The following is a 20,523-nucleotide window of genomic DNA, read 5'->3' on the forward strand; positions in this document are numbered from 1 at the left end:
ACATTGGTTACAACCGCCCCCAATGGAGACGGTTGCGTTGCTAACCACTCTCAACTTCCTGCTTTACCTGGCCGACCTGGCCTACTCTGCACGCCTAGGTTTTGTCAATGTGTGGGAGAGGAGGGAGTGGAGGGAGAGAGGGAGAGGAAGGAGAGGAGGGAGAGGAGAAGGAGGAGGAGGAGGAGGAGGAGGAGGAGGAGGAGGAGGAGGAGGAGGAGGAGGAGGGAGAGATGGGAGAGGGGGGAGAGGAGGGGAGAGGAGGGAGAGGAAGGAGAGGAAGAAGAGAGGAGGGAGAGGAGGGAGAGGAAGGAGAGAGGAGGGAGAGAGGAAGGAGAGGAGGGAAAGAGGAGGAAGAGGAGGGAGAGGAAGGAGAGGAAGGAGAGAGGAGGGAGAGGATGGAGAGGAAGGAGAGGAAGGAGAGAGGAGGGAGAGGATGGAGAGGAAGGAGAGAGGAGGGAAAGGAAGGAGAGAGGAGGGAGAGAGGAAGGAGAGGAGGGAAAGAGGAGGAAGAGGAGGGAGAGGAAGGAGAGGAAGGAGAGAGGAGGGAGAGGAAGGAGAGAGGATGGAGAGGAAGGAGAGGAAGGAGAGAGGAGGGAGAGGATGGAGAGGAAGGAGAGAGGAGGGAGAGGAAGGAGAGGAAGGAGAGGAAGGTGAGAGGAGGGAGAGGATGGAGAGGGGAGGGAGAAGAAGGAGAGAGGAGGGAGAGGATGGAGAGAGGCGGGAGAGAAGGGAGAGGAGTGAGAGGATGGAAAGTAAGAAGAGGAAGGAGAGAAGAGGGAGAGGAAGGACATAGGAGGGAGATGAGGGAGAGGAAGTAGAGGAAGGAGAGGAGGGAGATATGAAGGAGAGAGGAGGGAGAGGAAGGAGAGGGGAGGGAGAGGAAGGAGAGAGGAGGGAGAGGAAGGAGCGGGGAGGGAGAGGAAGGAAGGAGAGAGGAGGGAGAGGAGGGAAAGTAAGTATAGGAAGGAGAGAGGAGGGAGAGAGGACGGAGAGGAAGGAGAGAGGAGGGAGAAGAGGGAGAAGAAGAAGAGATGAGGGAGAGGAAGGAGAGGGGAAGGAGAGAGGAGGGAGAGGAAGGAGAGGGGAGGGAGAAGAAGGAGAGAGGAGGGAGAGGAAGTAGAGGAAGGAGAGGAAGGAAAGGAGGGAGAGGAGGGAGAGGAGGGCGAGAGGAGGGAGAGGAGGCAGAGAGGTGGGAGAGGAGGGAGGGGAAATTAATTTAGTTGCTCTTTGAAAATGTGAACGTTTTTGTACATTGCCACCAATTAAATTTATAGATGGTTCTATAATATCTGACTGTAGATCATGTATTATGTAGGCTACAGTTGCAATGTGAATATAACTGTGGGATTTTTTCAGCGGCAGGGACCGGCAGAGCAGTCAGGATCGAGTGAAAGATGAACGGAACAAAGTACAGAGAAAGCCTTGATGAAATCCTGCTCTAGAGCGCTCAGGACCTCAGACTGTGGTGAAGATTCACCTTCCCTCATTCCCTCATTCCATGTGTCTCTCCTCAGGCCGGTGGTAGCTGGTCCACTCCAGGAGAGTGAGATAAGAGAGACCCCTCCGCCCCCACTGGACATCGAGGGGGCTCTGGCGTACTCAGTCCGGTCCATCGTGGATTCGAGACGTCGGATGGGGGGTCTACAATATCTCGTGGAGTGGGAGGGGTACGGTCCGGAGGAACGGTGCTGGGTGCCTAGGAGGGACATTCTAGATCCATCCCTCCTGACTGAGTTCCATCGTAGTCATCCTACGCGCCCTGCTCCACGTCCTCCTGGCCGTCCCCGAGGCCGGGGTCGGCGCACGGCTGGAGCCGCGCGTCAAGGGGGGGGTACTGTCACGAATTCCGCCGAGGCTGCTCCTCCTCCTTGTTCGGGCAGGCTTCGGCGTTCGTCGTCACCGGAGTACTAGCTGCTACCGTTTGATGTTATCTATGTTTGTTTGGTTTTGTCTGATTAGTGCACCTGTTCCATATCACATATTGATTATGTCACCTATAAGTTTCCTTTGGTTTTGTTTGTAGATGTGTGTCGTTGTACGCCTGTCTGTTGGTGTAGGTTATTTGTTTTCTTATTGTTAGTGCTGTTCGCACTTTACGCACTGTTTTGCGTATTCGCTCGCCTCCTGTTTATGAGGCCCGTTGGATTTGTATTTTGCTCCTGTGACTATTAAAGTCGGATCGACTAAGCTTCTGTGTCCTGCGCCTGACTCCAACACCGCATCCATATCAGCCACTTGACAGTGCTTTCATTGTATGCTTATATGCCCCCTTTATATATCCTATGGTTCTGACTTGGTGTACATGGAGAACACTGTAAGAACGTTCCATGTTCTGAATTCTGTCGCTGTACATTTGTAGTGCTGAACAAATAGTTATATTGACTATGTCCATCCTAGCTCGCTTATTAATGTCTTAATCGAAATTTCAGATTGCCTCTTATCCGCTTGTTGTCCTCTTATGCCATAGTTTGTACATCTCAATAGTCAGTAGAAACCACATTTGTTTAAGCAAGTCAGCCATATCAGCTTAGTTGTTTTTTTTAAAGGCTGTAAATGAGGCTGAATGAACTGTTTTGCTGCCAGACAAGGATCCACTGATAGCCAGGTGTAGCAGTGGTAAGGTGTTGGGACTGCTGTTGGGACTGCTGTTGGGACAGCTTTATGTAGGCCCTAACAGTTTGTGGGCAACGTTTGTCACCGTTATAGTTCAATTAATGTATTGTTTAGTGTTGTGTCGTGTAGTGTAATGTGGTGGCTTTGCTGGCATTCATCCCACATTTTTGGTTTTGTGTGCCCGCCAAGATTTACATGCTAAAATCGTCACTGTTCTCTTTCAACCAATCAGATCACTTTCAACCAATCAGAGGACAGCCCATTTCAAAGCACAGTGTTTGGCAAAGTGGGATTTTGTCCTAAACCCACACATTGTTTTTGAGAGGATTCTGATTGGACCGGCCATTTTCTAACTTATTCTAAACGCCCATCTATTTGAGAAAGGCCAAACTGATTCGTGAAGTGAAACAGAATGGTGAACGCAGTGATCAGGCTGTTTCCACCAGGCTACCACCAACCTGTCTCGTAGTGAGGCCTTTTCTTATTTCCACTCTCACGGGTCGCTGAAAAGATCCACCCACTGACTGTTGAGCTTTCACCCAACCAATCACATTAATTCTGCCCTAGAGGCAGACCTTACCTCAGAACAAGATTGAATAAGGAAAACTCCACTGAGCGATTTAGAAGTCTAGAGTATTGGTTGCCATGACTTCCATCATTGCTATACAGTGCAGTTTATTGTCATCATTGATATATAGTGATATCTACTGTCATCCTTGATATATATTGATATCTACTGTCATCATTGATATAAAGTGATATCTACAATCATCATTGATATATATTGATATCTACTGTCATCATTGCTATACAGTGATATTGAATGCAATCATTGATATATAGTGATATAGACTGTCATCACTGATATAGTGATATCTACTGTCATCATTGATATATAGTGATATCTACTGTCATCATTGAGCAAGTTGAGGTGACTAAACTGCTTGGAGTAACCCTGGATTGTAAACTGTCATGGTCAAAACATATTGATACAACAGTAGCTAAGATGGGGAGAAGTCTGTCCATAATAAAGCTCTACTCTTTCCTTCTTAACAGCTCTATCAACAAGGCAGGTCCTACAGGCTCTAGTTTTATCGCACCTGGACTACTGTTCAGTTGTGTGGTCAGGTACCACAAAGAGGGACTGAAGCAATTGGCTCAAAACAGGGCAGCACGGCTGGCCCTTGGATGTACACAGAGAGCAAACATTAATAATATGCATGTCAATCTCTCCTGGCTCAAAGTGGAGGAGAGATTGACTTCATCACTGCTTGTGTTTGTGAGAGGTGTTGACATGTTGAAAGCACCGAGCTGTCTGTTTGAACGACTGGCACACAGCTCAGACTCCCATGCATACCCCACAAGACATGCCACCAGAGGTCTCTTCACAGTCCCCAAGTCCAGAACAGTACTACATAGAGCCATGACTACATGGAACTCTATTCCACATCAGGTAACTGATGCAAGCAGTAGAATCAGATTTAAAAAACAGATTAAAAATACACCTTATGGAACAGCAGGGACTGTGAAGCAACACAAACATAGGCACAGACACATTCATACACACACATGATAACATACGCTCTATACACACACATACACATGGATTTTGTGTTGTAGATATGTGGTAGTGGAGTAGGGGCCTGAGGGCACACACTTTGAATGCTGTGAAATCTGTTATGAATGTAATGTAATGTTTTTAAAAATGTATAACTGCCTTAATTTTGCTGGATCCCAGGAGGAGTAGCTGCCTTGGCAGCAGCTAATGGGGATCCATAATAAATACAAATACAAATACAAATAGGCTCATTCTGTTCAGAATAACCCAGGGTATGACCCGATGTCATCTTGTAACTGTAAATCAAACATAGTTGACATTGTATATAACATTAGTTTTATGATTTGGAAACTAGAAGTGCACATTTGGATTCACGGGTGTTTGGCTTGCTTGTATGACATCAACGTGGTATTTATTATAATCCTCAAAGTCTCATATTTCTAAATACATAGTCATCTTAATTTACAGCATTTCCCCTACTCAGACAACAAAAAAGGGCGGTACGCCCTGTATGAACACAAACTCACTTCCTTGACAACTTCCTTCACAACAGCTCTGCTCCACGAAGCAGAAGAAGTATGAATGCCCTGACATCTGCAGAGGCCGCATCGCAGTAAATGCTGTATGGACTATACAGGTGCCAGATTGACCATCAAGTGGCTTTTACTATGTTCCAATTTAATATTCAACCCCTATACAGGTACGGGTGTAAAGTTGTCCTGTCCCCTTAGCAGAAAAACACCCCCAAAGCATAATGTTTCCACCTCCATGTTTGACGGTGGGGATTGTGTTCTTGGGATCATAGGCAGCATTCCTCCTCCTCCAAACATGGCGAGTTGAGTTGTTGCCAAAGAGCTCGATTTTGGTCTCATCTGACCACAACACTTTCACCCAGTTCTCCTCTGAATCATTCAGATGTTCATTGGCAAACTTCAGACGGGCCTGTATGTGTGCTTTCTTGAGCAGGGGGACCTTGCGGGCGCTGCAGGATTTCAGTCCTTCACGGCGTAGTGTGTTACCAATTGTTTTCTTGGTGACTATGGTCCCAGCTGCCTTGAGATCATTGACAAGATCCTCCCGTGTAGTTCTGGGCTGATTCCTCACCGTTCTCAAGATCATTGCAACTCCACGAGGTGAGATCTTGCATGGAGCCCCAGGCCAAGGGAGATTGACAGTTCTTTTGTGTTTCTTCTATTTGCGAATAATCGCACCAACTGTTGTCACCTTCTCACCAAGCTGCTTGGCGATGGTCTTGTAGCCCATTCCAGCTTTGTGTAGGTCTACAATCTTGTCCCTGACATCCTTGGAGAGTTCTTTGGTCTTGGCCATGGTGGAGAGTTTGGAATCTGATTGATTGATGGCTTCTGTGGACAGGTGTCTTTTATACAGGTAACAAACTGAGATTAGGAGCACTCCCTTTAAGAGTGTGCTCCTAATCTCAGCTCGTTACCTGTATAAAAGACACCTGGGAGCCAGAAATCTTTCTGATTGAGAGGGGGTCAAATACTTATTTCCCTCATTAAAATGCAAATCAATTTCTAACATTTTTGACATGCGTTTTTCTGGATTTTCGTTGTTGTTATTCTGTCTCTCACTGTTCAAATAAACCTACCATTAAAATTATAGACTGATCATTTATTTGTCAGTGGGCAAACGTACAGAATCAGCAGGGGATCAAATACCAAGGTCAGTGGTACTGTATGACAAGTCACCTAGTTACGGGGAACTACAGAGAAAACAAGAGAGACAATGGCTCTGTTTCATTCCAGGAAGATATTCAATCCCCTCTGCTCTCATTTACTCCCCTTCACAGATCTGATAGGACTGGATATGCAAAAGCTTATCCAGGAGAGAGATGTTTATTTTGGCACATCTGACGTAACACGTACAGGTTTCAACACGCCATTCCTTCCTCATAGCAGTCAACCTTTAAACACAGCTAAATAGATTGTTTTAAGTTCACATTCTGTCATTTGAGTAGAGGATACTTGTCTTCATGAGAAGATGGCTTCATCGTCTGGTGAGTGCTTGTTAAACAGAACACATTTTACATTTTAGATGACATTATGGGGCGGTTTCCCGGTCAGAGCTTTAATTAAATCAGGACTAGACTAATTCTGCTACTATTGCTTATCTTCTGATGACTGACTTCTAGACTATGGAGTCCTTGACTAGAGGAACTAGGTGCAGGTGGTTATGATGTGAGGTTGTTTCAGAAGCCTGGGATGGACTACAAATATTTAAGTGTCAAAAGTTGGAAAAGTGGCAGGTTCTAGGTCTGGGTTGGGCAGTCAGAGTGAAGCTGAGGCAAACAACAAAATACTTTAATTTAAACATTTATATGTTTTTTAATTATTACGTTTCAACACATTCCCTTTTCTCAATTCTGTTCAATTGCTTTGTTTCCATAAATATAATTGTCTTACTTTTTACTCTAAAAACCACGCTAGTTAAAATCAGACAAACATCCAAACCAAACCAAGAAAACGGAAAGGGGTACAAGGTAGTGATACGTCCATTTTCTTAAAGGTCTCACTTCAGCTCAAACAAACTCCATTAGCCATGTGCACTCATCAAATGAAGCCGTTACATGCTCAGACAAAAACTGGGATCCACCATGAATATAAACCTTGAAATGTTTAATCTTTATAAACATTACATTCAGTTGGTTAATCTTCAGTACTTTATGAATGTAGATTTGTTTAATATATTCCGATCTCAACAGTATTTCATCACAACAATACATGCAGAAGGCTATTTCATCTCAACACCTATAATGGTCAATCCATGTAAATTGTGCACCAATAATTAATTTAAAAAGCCTGTTATATTAAATGAAGTGCCCTTTAATATAGACCACATGGAGAATTCAATAAATCTGACTTGTATTATGATTTCTAAAGTGCCAAAATTCAGCATTTTGACATGTCCCTCCGTGCCCTCTCTGTGACTTCTAGGAAGATTTATTGCACTTAAACCCAACGTTTATCCAAGTTTTCACCATAATTAAAGCCCTAGTAATTTTGTTGCTTTGACAAAGTCAATTCTGAAGATTATTATTTATTTCACGTGATTATTCATTCATTTGCATCTGTCCCTCATTGTAAAGGGATAGTTTGGGATGTTGGCAATGAGGCCTTTTATCTACTTCCCCAGAGTCAGATGAACCTGTTTTGCTAAGTAGTGTTAGAGCAATTCCTGTAGACTTCCAGTCATTGTACTAACACTAATTAGCATTGGCTTGCAAAACAACCTATTAACTTCCTTCATATTTGACACAGATACATAAAAAAGGTATCCACGAGTTCATATGAATCTGGGGAAGTAGATCAAATCATTTGATCACGCCAGAAAGTCACATTAAAGTTTGATCCCGAGATTAACACTTATATTTAGCCTGCTACAAATGAGAAGTGTACAGGAGGAGCCTCGCCATAGAGATACTCTATAGAGAATCTAGGAAGATCCATTAAATTAACAAAGTGGGACATTTTCTCTGAACTTAAACTTTAGATACAATATAACAGAAAGGCAGAGAAGTTGTTTAGAGAGCTTCTAAGTTCCTTCACTCTTTTGGATCAAACAAATAGTCACGTTTACTCATACAGAAAAACAAGCATGGAGAGTGTCTTCTTATTCATTGCTTGTAGTTTTGTTTAGCAATTGTGTCATGTAGTTTAGTTGATTTAGTTAGTTATTGTTAATTAACCTTTAAGCTAGCAGCAGTTAATGCATACATTTTTGGACTTTTAAATTAAAGATATGTACCCATTGATTCTTGAAGTATATATCTTATGCCTCATGAGCTTAATTCACCAGTCGTGCACCATCAGACCCCAAAATATATAACTATGCTTGTTTTACTCTGTTTGTAAAGAATGTGAATGTGAACAAATACTGTTTAGCCTCAAAACATTGTTACAACTATAATTTGGGTCAGATAGTAGCTCTGGCTATGAATTTGAAAGTGGTTACATTTCTCCAAGCCCATCCCGCAGCTGTTTACCAAAACAGAGGTGGGGTAACCACTTTGATATTGGTTCAATTAAGGACTCTAGCTTTAATGTTGGGGACTGAGTGGCGCAGCGGTGTAAGGGACTGCATCGCAGTGCTAGAGGCGTCACTACAGACCAAGGTTCTATCCCAGGATGTATCACAACTGGACGGAATCTGGAGTCCCATAGGGCGGCGCACAATTGGCCCAGCGTCGTCCGGGTTAGGGGAGGGTTTGGCCGGGGTAGGCCTTTATTGTAAATTAGAATCTGTTCTTAACTGACTTGCCTAGTTAAATGAAATAAAATAATGTATTATTTAAGATACAATTATTTACAAGAAATTAGTTAACAATTAATAAATTAATGACACAGGGATCCTTTAGAGATCTTTGTGATTATACATGTATATTACTATACATTCTATGTACAGTATTATTAAAAGTAATTTAAGTCATAATGATGCCCTTCCTCCCTATAGAGTTAAACCCAATGAGGATTGTGCTGCTGGGGAAAACAGGATGGGGCAAAAGCAGTGCAGGAAACACCATCTTAGGAGGAGGAAAGGAAGAGTTCAAGATAGGTAGTTCAGCCAACTCCAAAACGCACAAGTGTGAAGCAAAGACCAACTACGTCGATGGAAGAGAAATAACTGTAGTGGACACACCTGGACTCTTTGACACAGACATCTCTGAAGAGGAGCTGAAACCTGAACTAGTGAAATGTATTGTAGAGTGTGCTCCAGGGCCACATGCCTTTCTCATTGTGCTTAGAGTGGACAGGTACACAGTCCACGAGGAACAAGTCATTGCAGAAATTGAGAAATGTTTTTCACCAGAGGCCTTCAATTACGCCACAGTTCTCTTCACTTATGGTGACCAGCTTCCTGAAGGACAAACTATTCAGGATTTTGTGAAAACAAATGAGAAACTGAGTGAGCTTGTGAAGAGATGTGGAGGCCGCTGTCACGTCATCGACAACAAATACTGGAGCACCAATCAGCAGGATCAGTACAGGAACAACCAGTACCAAGTAGCAGAGCTACTCAACACCATAGAGAAGATGGTGAGAGAGAATGGAGGAGGATGCTACACCAACGAGATGCTTAAAGCAGTAGAGGGAGAAATACAAGTAGAGATAGTGAGTCTTAGGGAGTCAAACAGACAGATGTCAGAGGAAGAGATCCAAAAACAAGCTAAGGATAGAACGAGAAAGAAGCTCCTCATCAAATTGTCAGGGATAGCAACAGGTGTAGTGGTAGGAGCTCTACTGGGGGTTGCAGGGTCATTAGCAATAGTACTTTTACTTCTTGCAAAGCCACTGATACCCTTAAATAAAGTATTAGCAGCAGTAGTAGCAGCAGCAGGAGGAGGATCAGCAGCTGCTGTAGAGATGGGAGCTGTAGTTTTGGGGGAGACAGGGGCAACCATTGGAGTGGGTATGGGGTTAGGCATAGCTGTTGCTGGGACAGCAGCATTAGCAGGAGGAATAAGAGGGGGGATAGTAGGAGCTGCTGCTGCAGAGGATGCAGAGACACCAGGAGAGGCAGCAGAGAAAGCAGCTGAGGCAGTCTGGGAGGAGGGTAAGGCAGTCTGGAAGGGGGGTAAGGCAATCTTGGAGAATGCTGAAGGTATTATAGACAAAGTAAGATATATGTCAGAGGGGTATGGCAAACTGAGTTTGAGTGATGGAAATTAGTAGCAAGAGCACTCTAGGTATTCAGAAAAAACAAAGGTGAAATGAGTGAAAGAGTGATAGCAACGTGTGTTTCAATAGTTTACTATACACACCAGTCAGTACTATACACACCAGTCAGTACTATACCACAGAAGAAGAAAAAAATAAAATCAATAAAACGTTGTGTCTTGTGAAAATTAAGTGACCGTTCAAACAAATAAATTTTTTTTCAGACAAATCAAATGTTATAACATGTCATTGTTTTAACAAAATTACAGTAGCAAATGTTTTATTTCAATGTTTTAACAGAATTACACTAACAAATGTTTGATTTCAATGTTTTAACAGAATTACAGTAGCAGATGTTTGATTTCAATGTTTTAACAGAATTACCCTAGCAAATGTTTGATTTCAATGTTTTACAGAATTACAGAAGCAAATGTTTGATTGCTATTTTCTAATGATTAAAATTAAAATAATTTCCTTTCAATGTAAATGATGTAATGAGTAAAATAAAAAATACCACACAAAAAGAACACATTATACTGTATATAACATGCATGATTACATCCCTGTCTCTGGAGACACAGAGAAGTGGCTCATAAAATAATATTTACCACAATGTAGATTTTATATCAATGCTTCCCTTTTCACAGCTTAATAGCTTTTAGTTTATGTAAGTGTAGTCAGTGACATCAGCTTAGTAGCAATTACCAGCATTGTGGAAATATTACGTTTATTCACTCAAAAATGTTCCTGTTTTTTTATGATCACTATGGTATTCTCTGTATTTACTATTTTTAATGATTAGGTATTTAGGACTGTGGACTGGCATGTATTCCACACTCTATTGATTGAATTACTTGCAAAAACAATAAAATAGCTAGTTTTTCACAATCTGTTGGATATTTATGTGTACATTAAAATAATTTATTTTAAAGTATAAGAGGTATTTAGAGCATATTAGAGTTTTACTTATTCAGTATCTTGTTCAGGGCAGCTCTATCTCGAAGGCAGAGACTAATGTGAAAGTTTTAGTTTTGGCAAGAAATGTAATTGGTTGAGTTAAAGCAAGCAATTCCAATCATCCTGTTATAAAACCACATCTGCCTCAGGGGCAGAAAATGAATGTGATTGGTTAAGTTTAGGCACATGGAACCCACGTGATACCCCACTCACCCACCACCAACCTAGCCTGGTGCAGTTGTGTAAAGTACATAAGTGAAAATACTTTAAAGTACTACTTAAGTAGTTTTTTGGGGGTATCTGTACTCTACTTTACGATTTATATTTTGGACAACTTTTACTTCACTGCATTCCTAACGAAAATCATGTACTTTTTACACCATACATTTTCCCTGACACCCAAAAACACTCATCACATTTTGAATGCTTAGCATAACAGGAAAAGTAGCAAATATTTGATTTCAATGCGGTACAGAATTACAAGAGAAAATGTTTGAATTATTTTTTTAAATAATTAAAATATTTCCTTTCAATGTAAATGATGTAATGAGTAAAATGAAAAATAACACATAAGAAGAACACATTATGTATACAGGACATTTTCCCTGACACCCAAAAGTACTCATTACATTTTGAATGCTTATCAGTACAGGATTTTTTTTCCAATTCTCACACTTATCAAGAGAACATCCCTGGTCATCCCTACTGCCTCTGAACTGGCAGACTCACTAAACAGGCATGCTTCCTTTGTAAATGATGTCTGAGTGTTGGAGTGTGACCCTGGCTATTAGTAAATAAAGAAAAAAACAAGAAAATGGTGCCGTTTGGTTTGCTTAATGTAAGGAATTTGAAATGATTTATACTTGTACTTTTATTTTTGAGACATTAGCATCAAAAGTAAATGTAATTGCTAAAATATAAGTATATTTAAAACCAAATACTTTTATACTTTTACTCAAGTAGTATTTTACTGGGTGACTTTCACTTTTACTTCAGTCATTTTCCATTAAGGTATCTTTACTTTTGCTCAAGTATGACAATTCTGTACTTTTTGCAGCTCTGGTCTGGTGGAACCAGCCTTATCGCTGCTGTTTTTGGGGGGGCTTGCCTGTTTTGCATGTTATTTTGGCATTAATACGTGTCATATATCAGTTTGCAAACAATGTAAAAAACAACAACTAAACAATCATTTAGTTAATAAAGCCGCATACAAACATGGTCTCTTTTTTTGCTTTCTTGAGTAAGGCAGCTCCAAAATGCAGGTGTTTCTGCCTAGCTCAGTGCTTTCTGTGGTGGTGGGGCAGCTAACGGAAAATACGGAGGGTAGGTGTTGGTAATATTCTCTAGATTCAGTGGAGTGGCTGTGTGGTCCCAAGTCTGGGATTAAGGGTCTCTTTTCCAAGTTTAAAATTATAAACATTCAACATTAGCCATGCTGTTAGTGAAGGATGATTTGTGCTGCGCTCAAAACAACTGTTAACTCGAAACTGCTAAATCTGACTTCAGCGAGTTCAAGACAACTTAGAACTCCGAAAAAGACGAGCTCCAACTGGGAAAATACATTTTGAACGGTCATCCAACTTGGAATAGTAAATCCGGAACTCGGGACTCTTTCTAGAGCTATGACCTGAAGATCACTGACGTCATCATGATTCGGCCCAGTACATCACTGGGGCCAAGTTTCCTGCCATCCAGGACCTCTATACCAGGCGGTGTCAGAGGAAGGCCCTCAAAATTGTCAAAGACTCCAGCCACCCTAGTCATAGACTGTTCTCTCTGCTACCGCACGGCAAGCGGTACCGGAGTGCCAAGTCTAGGTCCAAAAGACTTCTCAACAGCTTCTACCCCCAAGACATAAGACTCCTGAACAGCTAATCATGGCTACCCGGACTATTTGCACTGCCCCCCCACCCCATCCTTTTTACGCTGCTGCTACTCTGTTAATTATTTATGCATAGTCACTTTAACTCTACCCACATGTACATATTACCTCAACTACCTCAACTACCTCACATTGACTCTGCAACGGTACCCCCCTGTATATATAGCCTCCCTACTGTTATTTTATTTTACTTCTGCTCTTTTTTTTCTCAACACTTTTTTTGTTGTTGTTTTATTTGTACTTTTTTTGTTAAAAATAAATGCACTGTTGGTTAAGGGCTGTAAGTAAGCATTTCACTGTGATGTCTGCACCTGTTGTATTCAGCGCATGTGACCAATACATTTTGATTTGATTTGATTTGATTCAACCTTGTTTTTTTCAGAGTTCCCAGTAGTCTTCAAAGCAACATAAATCCAGAGAATGCCAGACTTTGATGACAATGTTTGATGACAAAATTTGCCCACGAATGACCTCCGCGCCAACTTCCTGTTCAAGTGAGCACAGCATAACAAGGTGAGTCCAAAAATGTTTTCTTTGCTGCCTCATAAATGATGTAATATGCCAGGGAGATATGTATACTGTAGCTAAGAAAGTAATACTATGTATATTGAGTAGTAAGCCTCACCCTAATAATTTTGTATATTTTCCACTCTTAATTTCACTTACTATTCTGACTTGGTGGTGCACATGTAGCCTATAACCTGTTTTAGAGAAATGTAATCATTGAATATTGTAATTAAGTGCTTGTCACGAATTCCGCCGAGGCTGCTCCTCCTCCTTGTTCGGGCAGGCTTCGGCGTTCGTCGTCCCCGGAGTACTAGCTGCCACCGTTTGATGACTATCGCATTAACCCCTCATTCCATGTGTCTCTCCTCAGGCCGGTGGTAGCTGGTCCACTCCAGGAGAGTGAGATAAGAGAGACCCCTCCGCCCCCACTGGACATCGAGGGGGCTCTGGCGTACTCAGTCCGGTCCATCGTGGATTCGAGACGTCGGATGGGGGGTCTACAATATCTCGTGGAGTGGGAGGGGTACGGTCCGGAGGAACGGTGCTGGGTGCCTAGGAGGGACATTCTAGATCCATCCCTCCTGACTGAGTTCCATCGTAGTCATCCTACGCGCCCTGCTCCACGTCCTCCTGGCCGTCCCCGAGGCCGGGGTCGGCGCACGGCTGGAGCCGCGCGTCAAGGGGGGGGTACTGTCACGAATTCCGCCGAGGCTGCTCCTCCTTCTTGTTCGGGCAGGCTTCGGCGTTCGGCGTCACCGGAGTACTAGCTGCTACCGTTTGATGTTATCTATGTTTGTTTGGTTTTGTCTGATTAGTGCACCTGTTCCATATCACATATTGATTATGTCACCTATAAGTTTCCTTTGGTTTTGTTTGTAGTTGTGTGTCGTTGTACGCCTGTCTGTTGGTGTAGGTTATTTGTTTTCTTATTGTTAGTGCTGTTCGCACTTTACGCACTGTTTTGCGTATTCGCTCGCCTCCTGTTTATGAGGCCCGTTGGATTTGTATTTTGCTCCTGTGACTATTAAAGTCGGATCGACTAAGCTTCTGTGTCCTGCGCCTGACTCCAACACCGCATCCATATCAGCCACTTGACAGTGCTTTCATTGTATGCTTATATGCCCCCTTTATATATCCTATGGTTCTGACTTGGTGTACAGGGAGAACACTGTAAGAACGTTCCATGTTCTGAATTCTGTCGCTGTACATTTGTAGTGCTGAACAAATAGTTATATTGACTATGTCCATCCTAGCTCGCTTATTAATGTCTTAATCGAAATTTCAGATTGCCTCTTATCCGCTTGTTGTCCTCTTATGCCATAGTTTGTACATCTCAATAGTCAGTAGAAACCACATTTGTTTAAGCAAGTCAGCCATATCAGCTTAGTTGTTTTTTTTAAAGGCTGTAAATGAGGCTGAATGAACTGTTTTGCTGCCAGACAAGGATCCACTGATAGCCAGGTGTAGCAGTGGTAAGGTGTTGGGACTGCTGTTGGGACTGCTGTTGGGACAGCTTTATGTAGGCCCTAACAGTTTGTGGGCAACGTTTGTCACCGTTATAGTTCAATTAATGTATTGTTTATTGTTGTGTAGTGTAGTGTAATGTGGTGGCTTTGCTGGCATTCATCCCACATTTTTGGTTTTGTGTGCCCGCCAAGATTTACATGCTAAAATCGTCACTGTTCTCTTTCAACCAATCAGATCACTTTCAACCAATCAGAGGACAGCCCATTTCAAAGCACAGTGTTTGGCAAAGTGGGATTTTGTCCTAAACCCACACATTGTTTTTGAGAGGATTCTGATTGGACCGGCCATTTTCGAACTTATTCTAAACGCCCATCTATTTGAGAAAGGCCAAACTGATTCGTGAAGTGAAACAGAATGGTGAACGCAGTGATCAGGCTGTTTCCACCAGGCTACCACCAACCTGTCTCGTAGTGAGGCCTTTTCTTATTTCCACTCTCACGGGTCGCTGAAAAGATCCACCCACTGACTGTTGAGCTTTCACCCAACCAATCACATTAATTCTGCCCTAGAGGCAGACCTTACCTCAGAACAAGATTGAATAAGGAAAACTCCACTGAGCGATTTAGAAGTCTAGAGTATTGGTTGCCATGACTTCCATCATTGCTATACAGTGCAGTTTATTGTCATCATTGATATATAGTGATATCTACTGTCATCCTTGATATATATTGATATCTACTGTCATCATTGATATACAGTGATATTGAATGCAATCATTGATATATAGTGATATAGACTGTCATCACTGATATAGTGATATCTACTGTCATCATTGATATATAGTGATATCTACTGTCATCATTGAGCAAGTTGAGGTGACTAAACTGCTTGGAGTATCCCTGGATTGTAAACTGTCATGGTCAAAACATATTGATACAACAGTAGCTAAGATGGGGAGAAGTCTGTCCATAATAAAGCTCTACTCTTTCCTTCTTAACAGCTCTATCAACAAGGCAGGTCCTACAGGCTCTAGTTTTATCGCACCTGGACTACTGTTCAGTTGTGTGGTCAGGTACCACAAAGAGGGACTGAAGCAATTGGCTCAAAACAGGGCAGCACGGCTGGCCCTTGGATGTACACAGAGAGCAAACATTAATAATATGCATGTCAATCTCTCCTGGCTCAAAGTGGAGGAGAGATTGACTTCATCACTGCTTGTGTTTGTGAGAGGTGTTGACATGTTGAAAGCACCGAGCTGTCTGTTTGAACGACTGGCACACAGCTCAGACTCCCATGCATACCCCAAAAGACATGCCACCAGAGGTCTCTTCACAGTCCCCAAGTCCAGAACAGTACTACATAGAGCCATGACTACATGGAACTCTATTCCACATCAGGTAACTGATGCAAGCAGTAGAATCAGATTTAAAAAACAGATTAAAAATAAACCTTATGGAACAGCAGGGACTGTGAAGCAACACAAACATAGGCACAGACACATTCATACACACACATGATAACATACGCTCTATACACACACATACACATGGATTTTGTGTTGTATATATGTGGTAGTGGAGTAGGGGCCTGAGGGCACACACTTTGAATGCTGTGAAATCTGTTATGAATGTAATGTAATGTTTTTAAAAATGTATAACTGCCTTAATTTTGCTGGATCCCAGGAGGAGTAGCTGCCTTGGCAGCAGCTAATGGGGATCCATAATAAATACAAATACAAATAGGCTCATTCTGTTCAGAATAACCCAGGGTATGACCCGATGTCATCTTGTAACTGTAAATCAAACATAGTTGACATTGTATATAACATTAGTTTTATGATTTGGAAACTAGAAGTGCACATTTGGATTCACGGGTGTTTGGCTTGCTTGTATGACATCAACGTGGTATTTATTATAATCCTCAAAGTCTCATCTTTCTAAATACATAGTCATCTTAATTTACAGCATTTCCCCTACTCAGACAACAAAAATGTGCGGTACGTCCTGTATGAACACAAACTCACTTTCTTGACAACTTCCTTCACAACAGCTCTGCTCCACGAAGCAGAAGAAGTATGAATGCCCTGACATCTGCAGAGGCCGCATCGCAGTAAATGCTGTTCGGACTATACAGGTGCCAGATTGACCATCAATTGGCTTTTACTACGTTCAAATGAAATATTCAACCCCTATACAGGTACGGGTGTAAAGTTGTCCTGTCCCCTTAGCAGAAAAACACCCCCAAAGCATAATGTTTCCACCTCCATGTTTGACGGTGGGGATTGTGTTCTTGGGATCATAGGCAGCATTCCTCCTCCTCCAAACATGGCGAGTTGAGTTGTTGCCAAAGAGCTCGATTTTGGTCTCATCTGACCACAACACTTTCACCCAGTTCTCCTCTGAATCATTCAGATGTTCATTGGCAAACTTCAGACGGGCCTGTATGTGTGCTTTCTTGAGCAGGGGGACCTTGCGGGCGCTGCAGGATTTCAGTCCTTCACGGCGTAGTGTGTTACCAATTGTTTTCTTGGTGACTATGGTCCCAGCTGCCTTGAGATCATTGACAAGATCCTCCCGTGTAGTTCTGGGCTGATTCCTCACCGTTCTCAAGATCATTGCAACTCCACGAGGTGAGATCTTGCATGGAGCCCCAGGCCAAGGGAGATTGACAGTTCTTTTGTGTTTCTTCTATTTGCGAATAATCGCACCAACTGTTGTCACCTTCTCACCAAGCTGCTTGGCGATGGTCTTGTAGCCCATTCCAGCTTTGTGTAGGTCTACAATCTTGTCCCTGACATCCTTGGAGAGTTCTTTGGTCTTGGCCATGGTGGAGAGTTTGGAATCTGATTGATTGATGGCTTCTGTGGACAGGTGTCTTTTATACAGGTAACAAACTGAGATTAGGAGCACTCCCTTTAAGAGTGTGCTCCTAATCTCAGCTCGTTACCTGTATAAAAGACACCTGGGAGCCAGAAATCTTTCTGATTGAGAGGGGGTCAAATACTTATTTCCCTCATTAAAATGCAAATCAATTTCTAACATTTTTGACATGCGTTTTTCTGGATTTTCGTTGTTGTTATTCTGTCTCTCACTGTTCAAATAAACCTACCATTAAAATTATAGACTGATCATTTATTTGTCAGTGAGCAAACGTACAGAATCAGCAGGGGATCAAATACCAAGGTCAGTGGTACTGTATGACAAGTCACCTAGTTACGGGGAACTACAGAGAAAACAAGAGAGACAATGGCTCTGTTTCATTCCAGGAAGATATTCACTCCCCTCTGCTCTCATTTACTCCCCTTCACAGATCTGATATTACTGGATATGCAAAAGCTTATCCAGGAGAGAGATGTTTATTTTCGCACATCTGACGTAACACGTACAGGTTTCAACACGCCATTCCTTCCTCATAGCAGTCAACCTTTAGACACAGCTAAATAGATTGTTTTAAGTTCACATTCTGTCATTTGAGTAGAGGATACTTGTCTTCATGAGAAGATGCCTTCATCGTCTGGTGAGTGCTTGTTAAACAGAACACATTTTACATTTTAGATGACATTATGGGGCGGTTTCCCGGTCAGAGCTTTAATTAAATCAGGACTAGACTAATTCTGCTACTATTGCTTATCTTCTGATGACTGACTTCTAGACTATGGAGTCCTTGACTAAAGGAACTAGGTGCAGGTGGTTATGTCGTGAGGTTGTTTCAGAAGCCTGGGATGGACTACAAATATTTAAGTGTCAAAAGTTGGAAAAGTGGCAGGTTCTAGGTCTGGGTTGGGCAGTCAGAGTGAAGCTGAGGCAAACAACAAAATACTTTAATTTAAACATTTATATGTTTTTTAATTATTACGTTTCAACACATTCCCTTTTCTCAATTCTGTTCTTATTGCTTTGTTTCCATAAATATAATTGTCTTACTTTTTACTCTAAAAACCACGCTAGTTAAAATCAGACAAACATCCAAACCAAACCAAGAAAACGGAAAGGGGTACAAGGTAGTGATACGTCCATTTTCTTAAAGGTCTCACTTCAGCTCAAACAAACTCCATTAGCCATGTGCACTCATCAAATGAAGCCGTTACATGCTCAGACAAAAACTGGGATCCACCATGAATATAAACCTTGAAATGTTTAATCTTTATAAACATTACATTCAGTTGGTTAATCTTCTGTACTTTATGAATGTAGATTTGTTTAATATATTCCGATCTCAACAGTATTTCATCACAACAATACATGCAGAAGGCTATTTCATCTCAACACCTATAATGGTCAATCCATGTAAATTGTGCACCAATAATTAATTTAAAAAGCCTGTTATATTAAATGAAGTGCCCTTTAATATAGACCACATGGAGAATTCAATAAATCTGACTTGTATTATGATTTCTAAAATGCCAAAATTCAGCATTTTGACATGTCCCTCCGTGCCCTCTCTGTGACTTCTAGGAAGATTTATTGCACTTAAACCCAACGTTTATCCAAGTTTTCACCATAATTAAAGCCCTAGTAATTTTGTTGCTTTGACAAAGTCAATTCTGAAGATTATTATTTATTTCACGTGATTATTCATTCATTTGCATCTGTCCCTCATTTTAAAGGGATAGTTTGGGATGTTGGCAATGAGGCCCTTTATCTACTTCCCCAGAGTCAGGTTAACTTGTTTTGCTAAGTAGTGTTAGAGCAATTCCCGTAGACTTCCAGTCATTGTACTAACACTAATTAGCATTGGCTTGCAAAACAACCTATTAACTTCCTTCATATTTGACACAGATACATAAAAAAGGTATCCACGAGTTCATATGAATCTGGGGAAGTAGATCAAATCATTTGATCACGCCAGAAAGTCACATTAAAGTTTGATCCCGAGATTAACATTTATATTTAGCCTGCTACAAATGAGAAGTGTACAGGAGGAGCCTCGCCATAGAGATACTCTATAGAGAATCTAGGAAGATCCATTAAATTAACAAAGTGTGACATTTTCTCTGAACTTAAACTTTAGATACAATATAACAGAAAGGCAGAGAAGTTGTTCAGAGAGCTTCTAAGTTCCTTCACTCTTTTGGATCAAACAAATAGTCATGTTTACTCATACATAAAAACAAGCATGGAGAGTGTCTTCTTATTCATTGCTTGTAGTTTTGTTTAGCAATTGTGTCATGTAGTTTAGTTGATTTAGTTAGTTATTGTTAATTAACTTTTAAGCTAGCAGCAGTTAATGCATACATTTTTGGACTTTTAAATTAAAGATATGTACCCATTGATTCTTGAAGTATATATCTTATGCCTCATGAGCTTAATTCACCAGTCGTGCACCATCAGACCCCAAAATATATAACTATGCTTGTTTTACTCTGTTTGTAAAGAATGTGAATGTGAACAAATACTGTGTAGCCTCAAAACATTGTTACAACTATAATTTGGGTCAGATAGTAGCTCTGTCTATGAATTTGAAAGTGGTTACATTTCTCCAAGCCCATCCCGCAGCTGTTTACCAAAACAGAGGTGGGGTAACCACTTTGATATTGGTTCAATTAAGGACTCTAGCTTTAATGTTGGGGACTGAGTGGCACAGCGGTGTAAGGCACTGCATCGCAGTACTAGAGGCGTCACTACAGACCAAGGTTCTATCCCAGGCTGTATCACAACTGGACGTAATCTGGAGTCCCATAGGGCGGCGCACAATTGGCCCAGCGTCATCCGGGTTAGGGGAGGGTTTGGCCGAGGTAGGCCTTCATTGTAAATAAGAATCTGTTCTTAACTAACTTGCCTAGTTAAATGAAATAAAATAATGTATTATTTAAGATACAATTATTTACAAGAAATTAGTTAACAATTAATACATTAATGACA

The 20,523-nt window shown here is 41.6% G+C and overlaps 1 protein-coding gene and 1 pseudogene across 2 annotated transcripts in view; both read left to right on the plus strand.

Moving 5' to 3' along the window:
- The window catches only part of LOC311115210 (myeloid-associated differentiation marker homolog), a 91,506-nt pseudogene that overhangs the window by 35,925 nt on the left and 35,058 nt on the right, over window positions 1-20,523 (plus strand). The window lies entirely within an intron of this gene.
- LOC311115209 (GTPase IMAP family member 8-like) overlaps window positions 6,122-20,523 on the plus strand; it is a gene marked incomplete at its 3' end in the record, with an annotated part of 47,369 nt that continues 32,967 nt past the window's right edge. The window contains exons 1-2 of the mRNA XM_084190408.1: window positions 6,122-6,191; window positions 8,645-9,745. Coding sequence (XP_084046534.1) covers window positions 6,176-6,191; window positions 8,645-9,745 — 1,117 coding nt within the window. The 5' untranslated portion in view covers window positions 6,122-6,175. The remainder of the gene's footprint in view (window positions 6,192-8,644; window positions 9,746-20,523) is intronic.

The sequence above is a fragment of the Coregonus lavaretus genome (assembly GCF_964263955.1).
Source record: "Coregonus lavaretus genome assembly, contig: HAP1_SCAFFOLD_969, whole genome shotgun sequence".
Classification (NCBI taxonomy): domain Eukaryota; kingdom Metazoa; phylum Chordata; class Actinopteri; order Salmoniformes; family Salmonidae; genus Coregonus; species Coregonus lavaretus.